At 43.6% G+C, this 22219-nt stretch overlaps 1 protein-coding gene across 9 annotated transcripts in view; it reads right to left on the bottom strand.

Annotated features, from left to right (window-relative positions):
* The window catches only part of cdk5rap2 (CDK5 regulatory subunit associated protein 2), a 30501-nt gene extending 8282 nt beyond the window's left edge, over positions 1–22219 (bottom strand). For 6 of the 9 annotated variants that reach the window (XM_076088546.1, XM_076088554.1, XM_076088516.1 and 3 more), the window contains exons 1-38: positions 22033–22219; positions 18754–18809; positions 18090–18151; positions 17307–17417; positions 16480–16556; positions 16181–16304; positions 15888–16066; positions 15642–15789; positions 15384–15434; positions 12858–13046; positions 12611–12727; positions 12402–12521; positions 12160–12256; positions 11721–11935; positions 11441–11611; positions 11092–11202; positions 10873–11010; positions 10557–10736; positions 10240–10434; positions 9759–9950; positions 9430–9559; positions 9208–9347; positions 8993–9109; positions 8739–8882; positions 8531–8643; positions 8305–8444; positions 6267–6407; positions 6081–6190; positions 5782–5916; positions 5192–5293; positions 4918–5105; positions 4494–4839; positions 2852–4394; positions 2529–2630; positions 1933–2075; positions 1242–1645; positions 893–1125; positions 633–684 (exon numbers count right to left, since the gene is read on the bottom strand). In XM_076088546.1, coding sequence (XP_075944661.1) covers positions 633–684; positions 893–1125; positions 1242–1645; positions 1933–2075; positions 2529–2630; positions 2852–4394; positions 4494–4839; positions 4918–5105; positions 5192–5293; positions 5782–5916; positions 6081–6190; positions 6267–6407; positions 8305–8444; positions 8531–8643; positions 8739–8882; positions 8993–9109; positions 9208–9347; positions 9430–9559; positions 9759–9950; positions 10240–10434; positions 10557–10736; positions 10873–11010; positions 11092–11202; positions 11441–11611; positions 11721–11935; positions 12160–12256; positions 12402–12521; positions 12611–12727; positions 12858–13046; positions 15384–15434; positions 15642–15789; positions 15888–16066; positions 16181–16304; positions 16480–16556; positions 17307–17417; positions 18090–18151; positions 18754–18809; positions 22033–22085 — 6869 coding nt within the window. In that variant the 5' untranslated portion in view covers positions 22086–22219. The remainder of the gene's footprint in view (positions 1–632; positions 685–892; positions 1126–1241; positions 1646–1932; positions 2076–2528; positions 2631–2851; positions 4395–4493; positions 4840–4917; positions 5106–5191; positions 5294–5781; positions 5917–6080; positions 6191–6266; positions 6408–8304; positions 8445–8530; positions 8644–8738; positions 8883–8992; positions 9110–9207; positions 9348–9429; positions 9560–9758; positions 9951–10239; positions 10435–10556; positions 10737–10872; positions 11011–11091; positions 11203–11440; positions 11612–11720; positions 11936–12159; positions 12257–12401; positions 12522–12610; positions 12728–12857; positions 13047–15383; positions 15435–15641; positions 15790–15887; positions 16067–16180; positions 16305–16479; positions 16557–17306; positions 17418–18089; positions 18152–18753; positions 18810–22032) is intronic. The other 3 variants (XM_076088522.1, XM_076088537.1, XM_076088561.1) reach the window with 3 other exon arrangements.

The raw sequence follows: 22219 nt of genomic DNA, 5'->3' as shown, positions 1-22219 counted from the left end.
TATACACACACACATAAATGGATGGACATTGACATGTAGTAAATGTGTGTGTTCCCCTGTTCTGTCTCAGAGACCCCAGTGACCCAGTTAGGGGGCAGTATAACCTTAATGTTTTGGCTGTCAATGAGACAATTAGGTCAACAGCAGGACACTATTCAAAGCCAACAACACACGCACCGCCTGGGGTCATACGGCAATTGGCTGGGTGGGGGTGGTGGGGGGGGGTCGTCTTTAAAAGGGTCATGAGACAAACAGCACAGATAACAACCCTCAAATCTCAAACAGTACCATGGACAATATGACCCAAAAAAAACACAGAACAGCCCAGGGGACAGACGTCAAACTGGTAAAATGAGTCTCATCAACTTTAACAACTGCTTAATCAGAATGACAAATGAACATGCTATATCTTATTTGTTTAATTCCTACAAAAACTGAAATAAACCTTTCACAGTTTCAAAGAGTGTTATGTGCTGTTCTATCAGGACAAGTATCCCAGTAACCTAACATTAACCGGACGAGTGTAAATACTACAGATAATTGTTTTTCACCACAAATAAACATGTGACAAATTGAATAAGAGCAAATATCATTGACAACAAGCAAGTGCAGTGTGAGAGTTTGAGACGCACCTCCGAGACAGTTCCAGGGCCACCGCGTCCTCATTAACCAGACGAGACTCTCCTAACACAGAGGGAGAAGATGCTGTCAAGGACCTGTCTGTAAAAATCTGTTACAAATGGCTGCTCCTTTGTGTTCATCTCTCTCTGCTCTGCTCTGCTGCTGCTGACTCTTTGTTAAAGCACCGAGACATTTCTAAACAAGCACTGTTTTTTGGGTGGAGATTTGTGCATTTTGACACAGATGCATTTAAGATCGTCGCAGCCGCTACCTTTGTCCAGCCGTCCTTCAAGCCTGTCCAGAATGCTCAGGCTCTTGTCCAGCTGCTCTTTGACCGCCTCCCCCATGTAGTAGTCAACTTCGCCGGCCTGCAGCAGCTCCTTGAAGGCCTTGCTCAGCTCGTCGAGCTGCCGTCGCTGCAGGGCTCCTAGCCTGCGGCTCTCCTTGATCTGCTGCCTCAGTTGCGACAGCTCCCTGGCCTGCGACTGCACCAAAGAGTCCAGTCTGTGGAGACGTCAGAATGGGGGCAAGCATGGGGTAAAAAACAACAACAAAGTCAAGATTTGATTTTTCTAAATGACTATTATAATATTGACTTTGCATTGAGAGAGACTGTTGACCTTGCAGGCGATGTGGAGTGGCTGCGTGTCTGCTGCAGCTGTTCGCTCATGCTTCTGTTCAGCGTCCTTTCTCTTTCCAGTTCCATATTCAGAGAGCTTGTCTTATCATTCATCGCCTGGTTCTCCCCCTCCTTTTTCTCCCTTAGCTGCCCACCTCTGTAGCTCCTATCTGGGCTACGGTCCTCCCGCTGTGTCCCTTCTTGATCCTTGACGGTCGTGGGATCAGAGGTGTTGGTGACTAGGTCACTGGAGAGAGAGTTCCTACGCAGAAGACTTTGCATTTGGAGGATGAGTTTGGTCTGGTTTTCCAGATGGAACTTCAGCTCTCTGACTTGTCCCTGAAGCTGCAGCGGGTCCTTAGAAACACCGTACTCGTCATAGACATGCAGGCTTTTCAGACTGACCTGAAAACAGACAAGAGAGCGTTAAAAGTTGACATCCTCACCAGCTAATGATGCAGTTAGTTAATTATGCGTTCCTTGGCCATGGAGGCAATACTTGGCTTCCAATGTAAGCAGTAAACTAGTTAGCTGGACATGTATTGTTCAATGTTTTTCTTACAATCTATTTGTTTTTGTTCTTGGAGAGGCGAAAAAAAGAGACACCAGCCTCCACCGTAAGCATCTCTCTTATTACAGTCATATACTGTTCAACGTGTCGAGACATCCAATGCTTGACCGACTTTGTTTACCTTGGCTGAGCTGAGAGCTGGGGAACTAGGGTACGGGGTGCTGGAGGTTGAGTCCAGGTTCTCGGTAGAGGAGAAGGTGGTCTGCTCGTGATGGGAAGGCAGGCTAGAGGCGCTGCAACTAGGGTTCACACCAACCTCTAGATCTGGCAACACAATGTGCACAGAAACAATCACCGAGAGAACAGGAGAACATTACACGTTGTGCAAAACAAAAGGTGATCGTGCCATGTGAGGAAATAAATCATTTGAGATACAGCTGGACTGTGAAGTAAGACAAGAACTACAAGTGAAAGGTTAATGAGTGCTCGAAAGACATTCCCAAACTTCAGAGTGGAAACATGCAAGAATTCGTCAATGCAACATATTGACAGACCATTCAGATTTGGGAATAGTGCAGAGAAATAACCAAGTTCAAACCAGTAGTAGAGAGTGCAGTTATTAGACCCAAACAGAAACATTTCTCCAGATAAGAGACAGTGTGTTAAAGTTGCCTTTGTTCACTTCCTCATGCAGACAAATAGAGAGAATCTATCCACATTTGAGATTAGTGTCCACTCAGCAGACAGACATGCATTGTCTGTCTAAAAGCCGTCTACCTGTGCTACTGCTCTCTTCCCTATCGTTCTCACTCTTGCCACTGGTTTCGTAACCCAGGTCCTGCAAATCCACCTGCACGCCTTTGTCATCCTGCTCCAGAGCTGGCATTGGAGGCAACATATGTCGGGTTAGGAAGAAATCATTTCACGTGTACAGTAAGTCGTCTCTCTCCTTCATGGTGTTCATGATCAATTTGGATTAACAAAATGGTTTAACTAAAACACATTCATGCTTTTACAGAATCACAAAGTTATTAGAGTTGCTCATAAACAATTCAAATGCTTGAAAGCAGAGAAGTAAACAGCTCAGCGTGCGCTTTTACCTTTCCGTGCAGTTTCTGGCGAGGTAAGCGCAGTGGCCAGTTTCTCCTCCAGGCTTTTACACGCTTTCCTTTTCTCCCTCAGTGCCTTATGGAGGGTCTCCAGTTCAACCTGGACACTTGGTAGTAAACCCTTGGCATCCTGCACTGTCCTGTGGACCTCGCTCTCCTCTCTGCGGCCCCTCTCTTCTTGTAGGGAAGCCTGGAGATCAGAGATCCTCTGATGGTGATCACTGAAGACCTTGTAGAGGCGGCAGAGGTTGCCGTGGAGCTCTTGGTGAACTTGTCCGTTTGTTCCAGATGACGCAGTGGACTGACTGCTGCTGGATTTGGTGGTTGACTGGGTGGGTTTTCCCAGCTCTTGCAGGGCTCTCTGAAGTTTGTCTAAATTCATCTGAAACTCAGGACTGGTCTGTGAGGATCTACCAGAAGCCAAGGAGCTGGTATTTGTACAGTGTGCTGCCAGAGAGGCCACAGCAGACTCTGCTGCACCGAGGCAGTTCATCAGAGCTTTGGTCATCTCCTGATTTAAATTGACATTATCGTAACCACCCGTTCCCCATTGATGTTCCTTAGATTCCTTTTCCTTGAGTAATTCTGCTGCTATCTGCCTCGAGCATTCACCATCGTGGTTAATGTTGTAGCTATGTCGAGCAGCGGCATCTGCAGCCCTCAGTTTTTCCTGCAGCTCTGCATTAAGCCTATTCTGCTGCCACAGTGCCTCCTGCAAAGAGTCTGTGTGTCGTTGCAACTCCTGCATCAAGTCCTCTGTGTCTCCACAACCACCTCTCGGGCTCTGTCTATTTGAAGATGCGTTCACCTGCTGCACGGATGTCTCTATCTTCAAACGTAAATCACTGATTCCTGGAATCCTTTCTTGGCTGTCAGTGGATGAGAGTGCTTTCTCTGCCATGTTCAGAAGCTCTATAAGCTGGTTGTTGCACTCCTCCTTCTCCTGTAGGGCATTTTGCAGCTCCATGCATCGGCTGTAAATGGCAGAATCGGAACCCACTAAGGCAGAACCTGTACATGGACTGGTGTGCGACCCAAATCGCCCCTGGCTGTCCAGACTGCAGGCAGTCAAGTAAGCGATGGTGGATTCTGCAGCCTGTAAGGCCTCCACGTACTGGCGATTGAGCCGGTCCTTTTCATGGAGCTGAACGTGGAGCTCTTCCCAATCAGCTAGCTGCTCACTTAGTTTGTTGATCAAGGTCTCTTTCTCCTGACACTCCTGGTGGAGAAGCTCCAGCTGAGTGAAGAGGGCAGAGTTGGCCTGGGTGTGATCCAGCGTTGTTCCTGCTTCAGAGCCCTTGTCCGACTCTACTGGACTGCCGGTACGATGTGCATATGTGAGGGTGGAAGAAGGGGAAGTGCTGAGCTGGGGTGACGTGGTGGAGTCTTCATGCAGTTGCTGGTCTGATGTATATACACCGTCCAAATGAAGGTGCTGAAGTGCATCAGTTTTGAGATGGTCAGAGCTCACAGGCTGCGTGCTGCCGCTAGCCTCCACCCTCAGCCTCACAGGGAGGCGAGATTTGGCACCATCCTACAAAGGAAAGAAATGGAACAGATATTGAAGACACTGACAATTAGACTTGATGCAGGAAGCAATGTAGTGTTTCTTTACACCCCATACAAAACTTACCCCATGCCTTGTAACATGCTGCTTTGTACTCTTGCTGTGTGACTGGCCTTTAGTTTGTGGACTCTCCATCCCCTCTGTGTCAATCATCTCAAAGGTGCCAGGGGTCTCCCCATCTGTCACCTCCACAGAGGTCTTCTCTCCATTTTCCTTTGACAGATTGATGGCCATAGGCTGACCGTGTGACTCGGCCTGCAGTGTTTCCAGACTCCTTTTCAATTCAGCCTGTCCGTCGCTGTTGTTCCCTGAGGCGTCTGTGCTCTCTTTCTCTTTACACTCAGTAGATTTCTGTTCTTTCAGGAGACCTCGCAGCTCCACATTTTCTGATCTAAGTCTGAGCAATTCGTCTCTGCAAATGAGGAACATTTGATTAGTTTAGTGTTCAAGCAACTGATTCTGAGAGTGAAAATAAGGAGAAAAGACCCACCTAAGGTGCAGGACTGATGTGGCCCCACAATGAGTGAGCAGGGATTTAAGTGCCATGACGTCCGTGTTCCTCTGCCTAGAATCGTTCTCTCCAGTGTCCAAGGTGTTGTTGCCAGACTGAGCATGCTCTCTACTCTGGCAAAGGCCACTGTCCATACTTATATCACTCAACAGCTTTTCAGACACCATCTAATAAAGGATAGTTTAGATATATTGGTTGACGTTACGTAAAAAAGGGAATTCCCCACAGTTTTAACATTGCATTTATTTCATACCTGTCCTAGTTGGATGTCTGTCTGGCTCTCTTCATCCTGACCAGAGGGACGCGTCCTGTTGCTGTGAGCCACAGGCTGCATCTGCTGCGTCTTCTGAAGCTGCTAGAGTAATGGGATGGAGGCGAGTGTGACACACATGGCTCGGTAAAAAAAAAAACTTAATGTGGGAACAGAATTCATAAAAACACTGAAAAGCAACAGCAGAATGGTATGACGTGTCTAATGTGGCATGGCAAAGAGAGAGCATTTCATGGGACACAGAGATAAAACAAAAAGAAAAAAAGAAACAGGGACTGATTAGGAAAGGTGAAGGAGAAAAAGAGGATCTTCTACTAAAGACAAGAAACACACAGACATTAGTAACAGGCTAGACAGAGCAAAGGTTAAGATGTAGGTTCTCAGGTTAGAAAGGAGCTAATATAGGTGGGTGTTAGACAATGACTCAGACATGATTCATACAGTATTTGTGGACATACTGTACAAACATCTGCTTCTAAATGACAGAAAGGTGCACTTTTAGAAATAAACTTTTGCGCCTTAGCTTCAAGTACAACTTCCTCCATTCGCAGCTCTCTTTTGCAGCCTCTAACCTGTTTCAAGGGGCTACTGCTGGCCACGTCTTTGTCTTCGTCGGCACGGTTCGACCTCTCCAATAGCGACAGCCGGTTCTGCAGCTCGTTGTTTACAGTCTGCAGTCTGCTGACACAATCCTGCAGCTCCAGCACCTAGGGCCCAGACAGACTATTTTGTTTCCAATCTGCATGATTGTCTTCCCGTTTCATGTATTTTGGAGACATGTCTTGCCAACTAGCTAAAATCTAGTGTTATATTCATAAGAGGAACAATGATTTTGTCAGAAAAATTGTATTTAGTTTGAAAATGACCTCACCTTCTGCCTGAGCTCCTGTGCAGAAAGTAGAGACAAGCTGTCATCCGGCCCCTCTGCTACACAGATACTCATGTAGGAAGTCTGGTCTCCGATGAAACTCAAAGTGTCACCTGAAAAATATTTGAGACACATGAAAGACTCCCATCTACCAAATAAGAGAGTAAGAGTATTTTTTTCTAATCTTACCACCATCATTAGCTCCACCAACCCCTCCTCCGCGGTTCTGAATGGCTCCTAAGCGAGCCTGCAGAGAGGCATTCCAGCGCTGTGCATCTTCAAGCTGATGTCTCATGCTCTGCAGTTCTTTAGGATCAATCAGGTCCATACCTTAACAGATACACAGAGGGTTACACACACACATACATATAATCTGGCAAGAAAGTATATTGCTGCGTAGGTAAGTGCTCTACTGTCAGACGACTTTGTGTGAGCTTATGTGAAAGTGTTGTTCATAGCTATAAAAACACTGACAGCCTGTATGCACAGGTAGGAGGCACATATTTTACGTAAAATGGCATCCACCTTTGGAGAAAAATTAAAGACCAAAATGGAATTTGAAATTCTTACTTCACGGTATGTACATGTGCAAAATCTAACCTTTGATGATTAAAATAGTAATACTAAATTGAATGCAATTATATAGTAATACTAAACCAGCTAATCTCCTTGCTTGAGAAAAACTGTTGTATTTGATGCATCTTGGCATGCTTCCTCAAATCATATCAAATCCCCTAAACTGTAAGTTGAATAAGGTAAGCTAGTGGAGGAATTTAACAAAAAGCTTGTGTGAAGAGGATGTTAAGATCACAAAAAGAATACACATACAAAATATAGAGATAAATAATATAATCACATGTTTTTGTCTACATGTAGCGTGTACGTACTGTGTATTATAATGAATATATAACAAAAACAAGAAATGTGGAGATTTTCTCAGTGGTAACCACTGCAGCTACATCTATCTTGTATTCAGTGTGAATGTAAGCCATGAGCCTGTTACTTACAGCTGACCTATTTATACACCTGGCTCTCTTCAGACAGGGGCGCGGGGGGGGACGGGGGGGGACGGGGACGAGCATGCACTTGACATGCAGACACATGCATGTGGACAGTTGCTCAAGTAATTTGGCTTAGACACAGTGACACGTTTAATTAGTCTAAGCTGCATCGTGATCTCACCAACTGTGCTGAAATTACAACTATGTGATGTCATGAGACAATAAATGCAGGATTCTTTATTAGGATCTATTTCAGGGGAGCTACTCTGCAGTAGGATGACGTGTGATTGTATAGCAGTAAAACAACCTTTAATACCATGCTTGAAGCTGTTATATAATGACATGCTTATGCAATGAAATCTAACGCATGGGACAGATGGTTGGATGGGTTTGGTTAATAAACAGAGGGGTGTTCGAGAGATGATGCAATCAACAGACAACAATGCTTTAATGGGACAGTGAAAACAAGCAGACAGCAAGTTATAGGTGACAGACAGGATGATCGGCCAACAGCAGCCTTTATTCACAGATTTATGAAAGGACAGACAAGCCGAGAAACAGTGTGAAGCGAGTACATTTAAAGAGTGACAGAGAAAACAGGTAGCAACTCTATTATGGACAAAACATGCAGATGAGGAGGTGATGATGTAAAGAACAGTGAACATAAAGAAGAGGAGTGGAAGGACCAGGCGTGCTGAACACAGTGACAGATAAAGGAGTGGGGATGTAAATCTGTCAGCAGGAGATATTATTAGAGTGAACACAGTGGACAAAGAAGACAGGTGTGTTTAGGGCTGGGCGATAATTCAACATGATAATTGATCATCTTACAATGGAATTATATCGTGATGAAATCATATATTGAGGTATCGTAATACACAATTACACGGTCTTAATTGATAAAAACAAGCACATACTAACTCAAATTTCTCAGCATTATTGCTTTATCATGTTATTTCACATAGACTATTTATTGACTTACCAGGAAACATGCTATATCATGATATATATGATTATTGGGCTATGGAATAACCTTTAAGGGGATAAAAGACTTTGGTCATATCACCCAGCCCTCGGTGTGTTTTTGTGTTTCCCCTAGGACCAATAGATGTATGCTTTTCCAAAAACTTAAATGACAAACATGCTCTTTCCGTTTATTTTTCCTTTCATGTTTCCTTATATTTAGTTACCCTCGTCATTTGCCACCCAATGTGTTTGCACCGCACCTTCTCTGAGTTTGGCTCTGTGCATCTCTCTCTCCAAGTCGTCCCTTAGCTCCTCATTAGTTTTGATGCCGTCCTCCAGCTGCTGCCTGAGGAGCTGCACTGCTGTCAGCTCCAGCTGCAGAGCATGGAGACGCTGGGCGCTGCAAACAGAATAAGCTACTCAGAATAATCTTCTCATTTTCACTAATTGCAACGGTTTCTTTGCTACAGCGACCTTTAGCCCTACCTGTCCTGCTCCCTTACAGTCCGGACCAGGCTGGAGTAGAGCTGCTGTTCGGCTCTCAGTGCTTTGTTCAGAGCATCGTGTTCCTGTTGCAAGGCTACAAGGTTGGGCAACGCCTTGAGGGAGACAGAAAATGAAAGGGCAATGGTCTTAATGTCAGAGCATTGTGTGTAAAACATGTTTTCTTGTATTGGTAATGCGTTTAGTTTACTTCTTGCTGGCTATCTCCGCCGATTATGGTTGTCTCTCTCTGAGGGAGGCCTGGGAGTGATCTCTCCATGCCAGAGCCAATGACCTGGTCCTGGGTATGATCGGCCCGACTGTCCCCTCTCTGACCGAGGCGCTGGTGCAGAACCTGCTCACATAAACATAACATGTGGACCGCTAGACGAGAGGCTGCTGTGTTCATTGTATTCAGAAGAAAAGCTGCTGTGTGTTGCATTGAGTGAATCGGGGAGCCCTTACATCGATGATCTCATCTTTGGTCTTCAGAGTGGCAGTCAGAGACTCAATATTAGCAGCCTGACCTTCATTGCGACCCTCCAGTTCCGATAGCAATGACTGTAGCTCTCCCAAAGAAATCTGGATACAGAGAAAGTAAGGTGAAGGATTGCACAAAAAGACACTTTTTTGCAAGCGTCCTGGTTATGGACAAAGTAGAATGTTTATAACCAACTGACCTTCAGTTCATTCTCTCTCTTCAGTGCTTTATTCAGGGCCTCGGTTTTCTGTGCTAGCTCCTTTTTCAAGACGACGACTGTCTTCTTGGAGGGCAGAATATTCTCCACTTTATCCTCACTGCTCTTCCGGGACAGCTCAGCTTCAGTGCAGACAAAATAGAATCAATTGTGGGATCGACATGTAATGTCCAGCGAGAGGGTCTAAAACTGTAAAGGCCTCACCTTCCTTCTCGTCCATCTTCTCCTGCATGATTTGGATAGTTTGTCTGAGCTCCAAGACGTGATTGGGCTCCTCTTTCTGCCTCATCTCTGCCAGAAACTGGTCCCTCTCCTGACCACGCTGCAGAAGCTTCTGCACATTTACAAAGACAACACGTTAGCACGCTCGAACATGTACAACTGTTACCTTAAACGTTGTCAAAAAAAGGCCACCAAGTGGACAGACAGGAGGAAATGGGTTATTTTCCTTGAGAGTTTCCTCTCCTTGTTAGGCCTCTAAGTCAAGCACATTTTACAGCTGAGTGACTGCGTTGTATCCCAGAGGAACTTACATTGATGATGCTTTCTTTCTCGGCAAGCAGGGCTCGGAGCTCTGCCGTCTCTAAATAACCCTCCTGGGCTGTCGTGGAGCTTTGCTTCTCAGCAGTGGCAAGCTGCTGCTGCCTGTCAGACAGCTGCTTCTTCAGTTGCTGAATCTCTTGAGTGCGCTCAGACAGCATGCGGTTGTAGTGCTCGGCAGACTCCTGGAGAGATGAAAGAAGGAACCGATGAAGTTAACGAGTTATGTTTGACCACATGTGTTCATACGAGTGGCTCTTTGGTAGATCTGTCGATGTGAATAAAATGCACATTGTATGTCTTTATATTGTGTTTCTAACGTGTATTTTTTACTTCATCTGAATTTGTTGCACAAATCAAACTTTAGTTGCTTCTAATAATGCCGACCCTGCATGCATGTTGTAATTCATTTCAGTTTAATTTCCCCGTGGTAATCCCTGAAACGTGAACATGTTTTCATAATTAAATGTTGACCTTGATCAGCTGGTCCTTGCTGCTGATTGTAGCCAGCAGTCCTTCCACAGCGCTCTCATTGTCAGCAACCAGCCGTTCTCTGGCCTTCACAGTCTCAGCCAGCATAGCCTCGGTGACCTTTAACCTCTGGCCCATCTGTTCAGCCAGGTCACGTGTGCGAGTCTGCGACTGGCTCAGCATTGATTCGGACATTTCCTACGAACAAAAGGTTGACAGATTTAGAAACAAAACTACCTCAGAAGTATCTAAGGAAAGGTGTTTGTATATGTAAAATGCATGGGTCAGAATGGTGAAAAACACAACGGACAACAACTAACCTCCATATCCTTCGTCTTGCCCTCCAGGGAGAGCTGTAGCTGGCTAATGATGGAGTCCTTCTCCCTCAGTGATCTGTTCAAGTTATCTTCTACGTCTTGCTTAGCTCTCTGCAGGTTCTTCAGTGTGTTTGCAAGATGCTGCAGCTCCACATCCTTCTCCTTGATCAGACTGTCAAAGCTCTGGAAGGAGAGGAATGAGCAGAGAGACACCTCGGATTCAAGTCCAACCTTCCAGAACAATTTCATTACCGATTACTGGAAAAGGCAAATTTCTGGCCTATATTTTTCCTAATCAAATACGATCATGCCTTCTTACATTGACGGTTTCCTCGTTGTGAGAGAGCAAGTTATTGAGCCTTTCCAGGTCTCTCTCCTTCTCTCTAAGAGACAGCTGCAGCTGGTGAATCTCATTGTCTTTCTCCTCAATGGCAGCAAACTTCTCATCCAGCGCTTGCTGTGAGAGAGCAAACAGAACAATGTCAGAACCAAGTTATAGTCGCTGTGGCTGAGAAGATAACACAGAAGGAATGCCCACCTCCAGAGCGTTCTCCTTTTCTTTCAGCCTGTGCCGCAGCGTGGAAAGCACATTGTCGTTTCCTCCTGGACTTTTGCTTTGCTCAAAGTCTCTGACCATGTTTATGTACTCCTGATGAACACAGACAAAACAACAATGTCAAAGCAACTAACTGCATGTATTCAATGGAAAAAATATATATATCTATGCATATATACAGAGCAGCGGCCTTGAGTTAGCCAGTGGGGCACGCTCACATTCACTGAAACGCATGCGTGGTCGACCCATGCATGTAAACAAAGCACAGGTAGACATTACTCCACTATATCTGAATGAATCCGTGTGTATACGTTCAATGTCTTTGTGTCACCTGTAGCTGCTGCTCTTTATCAGCCAGAGTGGATGTGAGCCGCTGGATGGTGACCTCGTGGGTCTGCAGTTTCCGTTTGGTCTGATCCAGCAGCTCCTGGTACTGCTGCTCTAGAGCACTCTCCCTGTCTCCGATCTCACCGCTCAGCTTTTTGAGCTGATTGTTAAGATCCTGGGTGACAGAAAACAGAAAAGAGGATTTAAAATGCCTGATGGCTTTGTTCTAGAGACAATAACACAAGTGTTGTTTGAAAACATTTACAAGACAATCACTGTCTTACATTCAGGGCCTTGTCTCCTTTCTTCTTCTGCTGTTGCAGGTCCTCTAGTTCGACCTCTAGCTGGTCCTTCGCCTGCTGCAAGTCAGCCAGCTCTTGCTCCTTCCTGTCCAGGCCCCGCTGTAGCTTTTGGGCTTCAAGCCCCTTGGCATGATGTTCCCCCTGGAGTTGGGCAAGCTCTGTTTGCTTTGCCATTAATAGATTTTGGTGCTCCTCTACTCCCTGAGGGATATATGCATAAAATGTCTATCTTTACAGAGGCAGCAATGTGTATTTGTCAATGAGATGGTGATTAAAAATACTTTGCTTTCCTGCTTCTTTAACATTTTAAATTACTTTTACTAAGACTACTTCTTTAGTATAACGTGCACACACAGAACAAGGAGCCATTAACATTATCATATAAAGTCAAGGGGTTGGCTCGCGATAGAAAGTGCAGGACTTGCATGGTATTTCTGCAGTTGGGCCTTATGTGCTGCCTCTCTAGCCTTGGTCAAAGCGTCATCCCTGTCCTCAATCTCACGACACAGCTCTGCAATCTGTGCAACCAGGAAAAAGACAGACAGGTGCTACAGCATTGTATAGTACAGAATAGTGAGAGCACAGACAGTTTAAGTCTTGATAAGTGTCTTTTTATGACACCCATGATAATATGAATTGTGTTAGTAACAGTATAACCCTTACCTGCTTTTCCTTTTCTTTGAAGACCTGAGTAAGCCCTTGGATAGTTTTGTCTCGCTTTAGAGCATTTTTCTTCTCAGAGTTGAGTTCATTCTCCTTTTCCTCCAACTTCCCTGACAGGGTCTGTTTACACAAAGAAGTGATGTTACACAAAGGAACCTCTCAATCTAATTAAAAAATAGTCTAAAGAGCTAAAAGTGCTCTCCACGCACCTTGTTTTGATTCTGGGTTTCCTCCAGTGTTTTAGTTAGGTTTTCATTGGTGCTTTTGATCTGGGTGAGCTCTTCAGTCAGCTGCTTATTGCAGGTCTCCACTCGCCTAACCTCACTCTGCAAATCCAGAAAACGAAAGAGAAAACGTATCAACAAAAGCAATATTAAGCAGCAAAGCCGCTGTCTGTCCCAGATCATTGCCAGTACAATAACATTCTGCCCAGCTAGGATTACTGAAATGAACTACCTTCACCACTCTGACATGGTTGTATTCATCATCAAATTCCTCTGTAAGATCATGCAGAGACTTCCATTTTGCCTCTCTGTATCTGTGCTTGGCTCGGGGGTTGAGAGGGCCGGTGCTTAACCTCTTCAGGACAGGGATGTGGCTCCCTGCGGGGGCAGAGACTTGTTGCTTGGAGATGCAGCGCAGGAGCTGGATCAGGTCAGAGATCACAGAGGGCTTACTTGAGGAACTTCGGAGCAGAGCTCTGGCCTGAGCCTTTCCTTCTAGGTCATTAATGGCACCATGTCTTGCAACAAACACCTTGGGCTCTCTGAGTTTTAGTTTGGGTGGAGGGCCTAGAAGGGTGTCGGAGGACAAGTCTCTATTGAGGGACTGCAGGGATGTGGAGCGACCTTTGATTCCAGGTCTAGGCAGAGTGCCCTTACGTTGGACCAGGTCAAGGTACATGCTCTGCGAACTGTGGCGTGTCCCTCGGAGACCGAAGGTCTTCATAGAGCCATCGAGCCCTGCCGCTGATCCCAGCCTGCTGCCCCGGAGGCTTAGCCGCCCTGGAAATGCCCCTTTACTAACAATTCGATCCAGACTCACACACCTTCTCATGCGATTCTCCACGAGACCACTTCCACTCTCCCTGAACGGCTGTCTTTCAGAGGCTAGCTGACACACATCATCAGGACTGCCCACCTTAGAGGACCTGAGCGGAGTCTTGCAACTGGTGCTCTCCACGCAACTCTTGTACAGGCGTGGGTTGTTTTTGTTGTAGATGTGGATGATGCACTGGATCAGGTGGTCCTTCTCCGCCTGCATCTTCTGCATCTGACTGTTGTGTCTATCCTGCAGCTGGCCGATGTTAACGTCACAGTGCACCACCTTCTCCAGCTGGAACACACACTTCCCACAGATGAACTCTCCTTGACCATCGCGGGTCACCTCCCAGCCGAGCACATGGGACAAGATGACTTGTAGCTTCCTTTGTGCTGTTGAGCTGAAGATCCAGCGGCACTGGCTTCCCACCAGACGAACACCACATATACGACACGGGTCCCGCATGGCCCCTCAGATCTATTAGATTCCAGATTCAATGACGTAGAACGAGTCCAGAAGGCCTCTCACCGGCGCACAAAGTGTCCAGTGACTTAACCGTCTTCAGCCTGCCAACCATGGAATAGCCATCTATCATTTTCTCTCACTCCATCAGCAAGAGAAGCACAGAGGAGAATGACTGAGTGCAGAGCAGTGTAAGCCCTAAGCCCTTCGATAATCCCTGCTCCCGCCTCTATTCCACTCTCCCCCACACATTCAATCGGATCAAATCCTCCAGGACTGCTGCACTGATCTGTGTCACGGCCGGTGCCAGACCATCTCTAGAAAACCTCCTCTTAGATAACCGATCAGGTCTGAAGATCGGCCCCATACAGGTGCTTCTCCAGGGGACTTGTGAATATGGAAGCAGCCAATCACTCCTATAGACTCTTGCTCACTGCTTGACGCTACAGCTAAAAATCCGCTTTAAGATTAGAGGAGGTGTTTTCTGGCAATCACATTCCATTACACCTCTATCCTGGAGAGGCCACTCAAAGACGCGTCATGCCACAAAAACATCCCTGGTAGACACATTGTCCCCAATCTTTCTGCTATACATGATGCAGCACATTAGTTTTACCAAGATCTGAAAAACACTGACATGTTGCGCCATTTTCCCTCTTAAATAAAGGAGGACATAAATAACTCTCAGACAAACTCCCCAGACAGCATGGTAATCCAGTCTTAACACCGTTGCCTGAGTCCAGACGAGGAGCCATGGAGCCTGTCCAACTAACGGTTTTCTGTCAGCCCAATCAACAGGGTTCACATTTGATGTTAAGGATATGCATCATGATATTTTGTCACCAAACCCACAGAATATAAAAACATTTAGCTTTTTATAGAGGATATAGATAAGAGAATTATTCACGTGAAAATCCTCTAATAAAGGTTTACTGTCATTTAAAGCATCATGGGAAATTAAGAGATTATGCCATCGGTTACAAACATCAATGTAATGTTTGGCAAAATAAGTGATGACCAAAGAGCACCAGTAGTAACTACTACACAAACTCCTTCCTTCACCAATACGTTATAGTGATGCTTCCTGTGAAACCAACATTAGACAACTCATTAAAGCCTCAAGACTACAACAACAAACCAGAGTACTCCTCTTTACTGAAGCAGGGTACACAAATAAAACCACACCAGGAGGCACACAGAGGGAAAAAAAGCAAGGCATAAAACACGCCAAAGTACATTTCCTGTAGTTCAACAGAAGAACACAGACAATCCTCTGAAGTTGACAGCGCCTTAACATAGAGAACATAGCCTGTTTTCATCTGTTGGTCTGAGAAGTGCTTGAGTTTGAATGGCTTGTCACATTTAAATGAGTTAGCTTTGGTTTGACGCAAAACTATTACTGGAAACGGTGGGCAAGACAGAATCAACAACAAACAATCTCAAAAGCATGGATAGGTGGAAAGAATTCAAAACACCAACCTGATCGTCCGGTGTGTTATCCTTCTCTCTATGGAGCTCGTCCCTCAGTGCCTGGGAAACAGACAGTAAAGGGTCATTCAAACACCTTTTAATATTGCAAGTAGTGCTGAAAGTAAGTTTCAGTTATTTAGTAGTGCGCAATAGTGTCAATACATACGGTATGTACTCTCAAAAAATGACAACAAATGACTAAAAACATTTTATAACTCCTTTGTAGCTCCACAATTACATATTTTTAGCAACATATGAAACTTTTACCTCAAGTTCCTGATCTTTCTTGGCAATGAGATCAGATAGTTGTTTAACACAGTCCGCTGACGCTGCATCTGTCTCTTGATCTGCATTTTTCCTCTGATGGATCAAAGCTTCTTGGTTCTTTAATGTGATCTTGAGCTGCTCAATGATACTGGTGAGGCAAAAAAAAAAAAACAACATTGGAGACATTTAGACCCTAATACAGAAAGAAAACATATTCATGCGTCTGCTTATCCAATGTGTCCCTACTTGTCCTTCTCCTGCAGGGCCTGCTGCAGGTCTCGGACTGGGCTGGGGACAGGGACGGGGTTAAAGGTGCTCGGAGGACCCAGGGCTTGGAGCTTCTTTTCCATGTTAATATTCTTAAGCTTCTCCTGCTCAGCGATGGCTGCCATCTTGTCAACCTCTTCCTCTGCTGTTCGCAGAGACTGAAATTGAAGCAGAAAAACCAAAGTGAGACAATAAACCCAAACTACCTAGGGGGATGAAATAGAAAAGGACTGCTCTCAGGGAGTAAAGGGAAGTAAATAGTTTAGACTCACCTGTTCTACGTCAGCTATTCTCTTGTTGAAGGCCTCTCGAAGTGCATTCATCTCTCTGTGAGCTTGCTCTCTCACGCGCTGAGGTTCTCCTGCTTCTCGACCAGCCAGACTCTCCAACGCTTTCCTGAAGAAGATGATTAGGTTAAAGCATATATACATTTTCACCACTGGGCTTCCAAGACATCTTCCTGCCAACTGAGATCTTGTTTTTGTCTGAATTCTTACAATGACACCAAACATATGAATTTAGCTGATACTGAACTTCACAACAGTGGGACTATAAAGGGAACGATACTCACGATGCCGACACAAGTAGCTCCTGTTTCTCTGCCAGGTCTCGCTTCATAGACTCCAGCTCCACCTTCAGCTCAATGTTCTATAAACAGACAACATTCAGCCCGTTATAGGACAAATAGCACATCTGGAGAAAATCAAATATCACAAAATGACTAAATACCTTAATATCAATATTTTGGTGATATTGTGGGTTGAATATTGGTGCTTTCACAAAATATTTACACAGTAAGATTTTTGATAGATAATTATCAGTAATGTGGATATGATGACTAACAGATCAAACCAGGACAAGACAACACTTATGCCATCTTACAATATCCAAAATCTAAGACGATATCTAGTTTCATATCAAGATATCAATATACTATTGATATACTGGCCCATCTGGAAAACACCAGCACAAACAGTGGCCAAATATTCAAGAGATTCCTAGAAATCATAATGACTGTTGCATTGTTAATATCACGAAATTAATAATCTCAAGGTTTATCTTGACCTGGAGTGTGTCCAAAAGGATAAAATTCTTACATGACACGTCACCCCTCAAACAAAAAGAAAGAGAAGAAGAAGATAAGAAGCACCAGCAGAAGATTCCATTGTGCTTACATCCCCCTCATAAAAATGAAACAAAACAATGAAAAGGCCAGACAGCTGTTCTAAGATCATAAATGTGGGATTTTGGTTGAACCAAATCCAGCTGTTGTTGTGGCTGAAGTTGTGATCTGTTAGTAGGAAACACTGAGTCACACTAAACATTAAGACACTTAAATGCACGACAAAGACTAAAGAGTTAAATACACATCTTTGCATAAGAAAGTAAATACAACACCGTTTTGAAAATGTCCTCAGTGGAGTCGTCACATTTCTGCTGCATGCGCTCCTCCATGAAGTAGATGCGCAGCTTCAGGTTAAAGTTCTCTTTCTTCAGAGCTGTGATTTGCTGCAGATAATTAATTTAAAAAAATAACAGTTTATTGAAAAAGTTTCATCAAAATAGTTTAGTCTCTGACTCAAAATTAAATTCACGCATTTACTTTATTCAATGACGAGAAAATAAAGTAGGAAAGATTATTTCCTGGGACATGTTTACATAGCAGAAAGGGATCCTGTGTATGGTTATTGTTAAAATGAAGGGAGGCCTTCATACGTGTGTGTGTGTGTGTGTGTGTGTGTGTGTGTGTGTGTGTGTGTAGTTGACTGTGCATCATTGTGCTGCAGGCTCAGAACAGCATACATCTGGGAATGGGGGTTGGGTAGACAGTCAAAGGGAGGCGGTAGAAGTCTGAACTCGTCTGCAAAACTCTGATCATGAAGCGAGCCAAGCAGCACAAGCACAAGAAATCTGAGCATGCATTCCACTCAAATGCTGAAATATAGGCTTCACCTCAGTCCTACTCACACACACTTCATCACCGAATCTCCATAAATGGTCAGTGGGGCTTAGTTTTAGTCAAGACTGAGGATCAGGTTCAATAAATCACAATACCCTGTTTGTTGTGGTGGTGTAAAGCTGAGTGCATAACCTTAGACTGACACGCTTTAATGTAGTTATTAGAATTAATAGCAGTAATAAACCAATTAAACATCATGCCACTTGATGCAAATAACTCACATTCTCATAGTCCTTCATGGTGAGAGCTTTGATCGGGGACATCTTGTCAGGGAAGGATAGAGCTGTGAAACGACAAATTGATACACGTTCACTTAATCGACAACACACACACACACAACACATTGTGTTCTCTACAGTGCAGAGACTCTTCACTGCTTACAAGAATAACTCAATCTCCCCGTTTTCAGGAATGTGTTCAGGAGTGTATTTTAGAGAGATAAAGAGAAAGCAGAAAGGCGTCGGAGGTGAGACAGCTTCTGGGTTATTTATATTAAATGTTTTTTGAAATAAAGTTTCATTTTCATATCTCGACCTCAAACTCTAGGTAGTGTCAGTACAACTCAGTTAGCTGTTGAGTTAGAAACACATTTCAGAGACGCAACACGAAAGCCACAGCTGCTGACCTATATGTAGAAATCATTTGTTTACTGGCTTGTATGTATTGTTGAGTATGTTGTTGTCACACTACAAGAGCAGGACAATGAATTAGAAACAGGATTAGCTAATTAACATCATACAGCTAATCCCTCATCACAGCTTTGGGGACACAACCGTGGGAGGTCACAGCAACGATTCAACAGCAGTATTAATTAATACACAAGGGAGACACAACTTGAGCAATGAAAAAAACAAAGAGAGAGAACAAAAGGAAGTCTTACTGTACCTGTCATGCTGTCTGGGGAATATTCCCCAGCATCTATGGAGTCTGGCAGTCTGCAGCTGTGGACAAAATAATTTTGTTAGCGATGCAGCCTAGTCACCACAAATATTTGGGAAAAGGAATCAGAATCACAGCGACCAAAGCGCAGTGCAAACGCATACTCTGAATAGGATGGTTTTCAAACATAAATGCGCCGTGTTTATGCATTACTCACGCTGGCCAGCTCAACTGAGCCCCAAGAACAATCCATAAATAGCTCAAGAATGACTCTTCATTTACATCCACTCTGGAAGAGCGTCCCTTCAGTGTGTGTGTGTTTGTGTGTGTGCGCGGGCGTGTAAGACCATGTGCCAGTGGCAGCCTAGCTCTCATGTTCAGACAGACAGGACGACACAAAAACCAGTGGACCGAGAAGGCTTTCTTTGGTAGACAAGTAGACTACTGTGGCTCTGATCAGCTAAGCATCACAGAGTGATGACAGTGGCGTCACTCACACCGTACAATGCACCAAACATCAGCAACACACATCTGGATCACAATGACACAAAAGGAACTAGAATTGTCCTGCCCAAAACACAAATCTATCAATTGCACGTGTAATAATGCTGTTTTATTTAAGCTTTAGTACAAATTTCTCCTCACAGTCAATGACAAAAACACGAACTATTTGGGTCCAAGCGAATGTCGCTCAACCTCGACCCTTGTGTCTAATAATATATAATTCTAGCATTACATAACTAGGCTACTTCCCAAACCTCCCCTGGCAGTGGAAGCACAGCAGCGCTGCTGCGTCCACTGTTATATTTTTCCTCAGCAAAGATCAACGGGTTTCTTTCCAGCATGATTTGTTTATATTTCATGTCTACACATATGTTTTGTGTTAGTTGTATGTAGAATTTAGCAGATTGGCTTTTGAAGCATCATAATAATTATTGTAATAAAATGACTATAAAATGATAAATAATAATATTGAAGATGTGCGTACAAATGACAGTTTTGTACTTCAGACCCTGTATGTTGTTATTGTCTTGCTGTAATCATCACTTGAGACTTTTATTAAAACGATATTTCTATTGGTGTTTTGTATTTCTATAGAAAACTTGATGAGTCGGATTAATATGACTTCTAATACATGTCTTCCAATTCAATTATTTTTCAATACGCTTTCTGTGACTCAGGGAACTATGAATATTCTTCTTCTAATAACACTTCCACAGTGTCAGGCTGCAACAATAAACCATAATGACAGTGCTCTTCCCCATCTTTGTTTTGCTTTGACACCAAGTAAACACTACAGAGTTAACTGACATAAAGCACCATAATTCAGTACATTACAGTGGAGACAAGAATTTAAATCACACAGCCCCTTTGGATTTACAACATTGAATCACAGTGGATGAAATTACAATTTTTGACACTGAACAACAACAAAACTATTATGTATTTTATGTCAAAGTGGTTGAGCATTCCCTGTGATACATTAAAACAATGGAAAACATGCGCAGCAGGAGCACAATAATCCTCCATAACACACTGAAAGTCAGTAGAAATGTGTTGACAAATTGTTGCATCAGACGTTTCACATGCTAAGTAACCCCTTCCTGTGTAAACGGAGAGGAAGCACTCTACAACCAGAGCCATGATAAGAGTAAAGCATAAAACATAAACATGAGAAACAACTTAAATAGAAACAGTCACAAATGAAACTCTCTCATACAGAATAGATGACATAAAACCACATCTGTCAGTGTTATTAACGCAACATTTGGAGTAACCCCTCCAGCAGCCAGTGGAAACAATCTAAAGAGCCTGTAAACAGTGACTTCCTCTTTCTTCTCACTTTGTTCAATTGCGTATGACAAACATGGCTCACAACAATATTACAGTTAATAAAAAACAGCAATAAATTAAGCAACTAACAGTACAAAGACATGCTTTTTTTTTTATACGTCAAGGGTCAAATGAATCAGGTTTCAGAATTACCTAATAAGTAATTCACACCACACATATCAGCTAACATCTTGGATTACTGAGGCACGCTTACCACCTTGATCACCGCTTTAACACAGGACACAGCTGGGCTAGGTCATTTAAAAAGGAGACGAACCAAGGGCACTACACACGTATACACATAAAAGCTATAACTAGCTTTTCAGTGGAGCAGAAAGAGCTATAGACCCACGTTAGCTAAACTCTACCCAGCAAGTGCACTTAAGAGCAGAGCTACTAATGCACAGTTTACCTACCACGATCACACTCTTCTCCCATGTCGTGTATAGCACGCGGAAAAAAAGCAAAACAAGTATGACATGTTACTCCACATTTTGTGCAAAAAGTGCAGGGAGACGTCGCTGCTTCTGTCCCCACTGACAAACTGGCTCTGATAGTTTCCGCTTTCTTCCACAATGACAGGTCAACAAGCCGACCTACCAATCACTATCACAGCAACATTCAATGAGCTGAACGTGATTTATAACGGAAATAACTACCGGTAGTCGACACGGTCGTGTTTCTACTGCACTTTTCTTTTCTTTTGGTCTCCGTTTCTGGGTTGAGTAAAAGTGGCAGCAGAAAATTGTGATTCTTCTCCTTTTTTTATAAATGCTATTATATATTCTAAAAATGATTAGGTTACTTCAGTGAACGGCAAAACCAAACAAATGATTTGCATTAGTGAGAATACTGTTCTCCTTTAATCAGCGTTAATTAAATTTATGTCAGGTTAGTCATTCAGTTGCTGCAGATAAGATATATATATATATATATATATATATATATATATATATATATATATATATATATATATATATATATATATATATATATAAACCTAAACTAGAAGACCAGTTTATGTAACGTTACGCTAGCTAAAGTAACTAACTACATGCACTACTAGCTAGCTACCTAGCGTAATTTAAGTTTTGTAGATAGCCAACACTATGTCAACATTATTTGAGATATTTTATCCAAATGTCACATAAACTAGCTTAACGTTACCACCAAAAAATAAACAAAAGCATTTTATTGTGAGACCTAACGATAACGTTAAAAAACTATACACACAAAGCGTAATTACGGGTAACGTTAGTACACCTAACGTAATTTAGAATAACGTTATCGTTGTATTAAATGTGTGATAACTTGAGTGTTCATGTGTTGTTCCAGTTAATAGTCAGGGCCCGTGTAGCGGTAACTAACCAGAACATAGACGTTACCGTGGCTAGCTATAACGTATTCTTCCATGCTAGCGTTAGCTCGCTAGCTATAAGTAGCCGAGTTTACCTTCCGTTGATGTCAACGGGAAGCGTCAAATCGGCTCCCAGGACGGAATCCATGACTGAGGCACACTTATCTCGTGTTCTTTCCAGAATAACAACACATTTTACAGACTAGATTTAACGTAAAGTTCAAAAAGCGGGACGGAATTCAAAATAATCCAGGCTACCGCCATCACGATAAGGTAAACGTC

The sequence above is a fragment of the Anarhichas minor genome, unplaced genomic scaffold (genome assembly GCF_050575085.1).
Source record: "Anarhichas minor isolate MPS153535 unplaced genomic scaffold, ASM5057508v1 ptg000002l, whole genome shotgun sequence".
Classification (NCBI taxonomy): Eukaryota; Metazoa; Chordata; class Actinopteri; order Perciformes; family Anarhichadidae; genus Anarhichas; species Anarhichas minor.
Note: the sequence above shows the minus strand (reverse complement) of the source record. Positions and strands in the feature narration are given on the sequence as shown.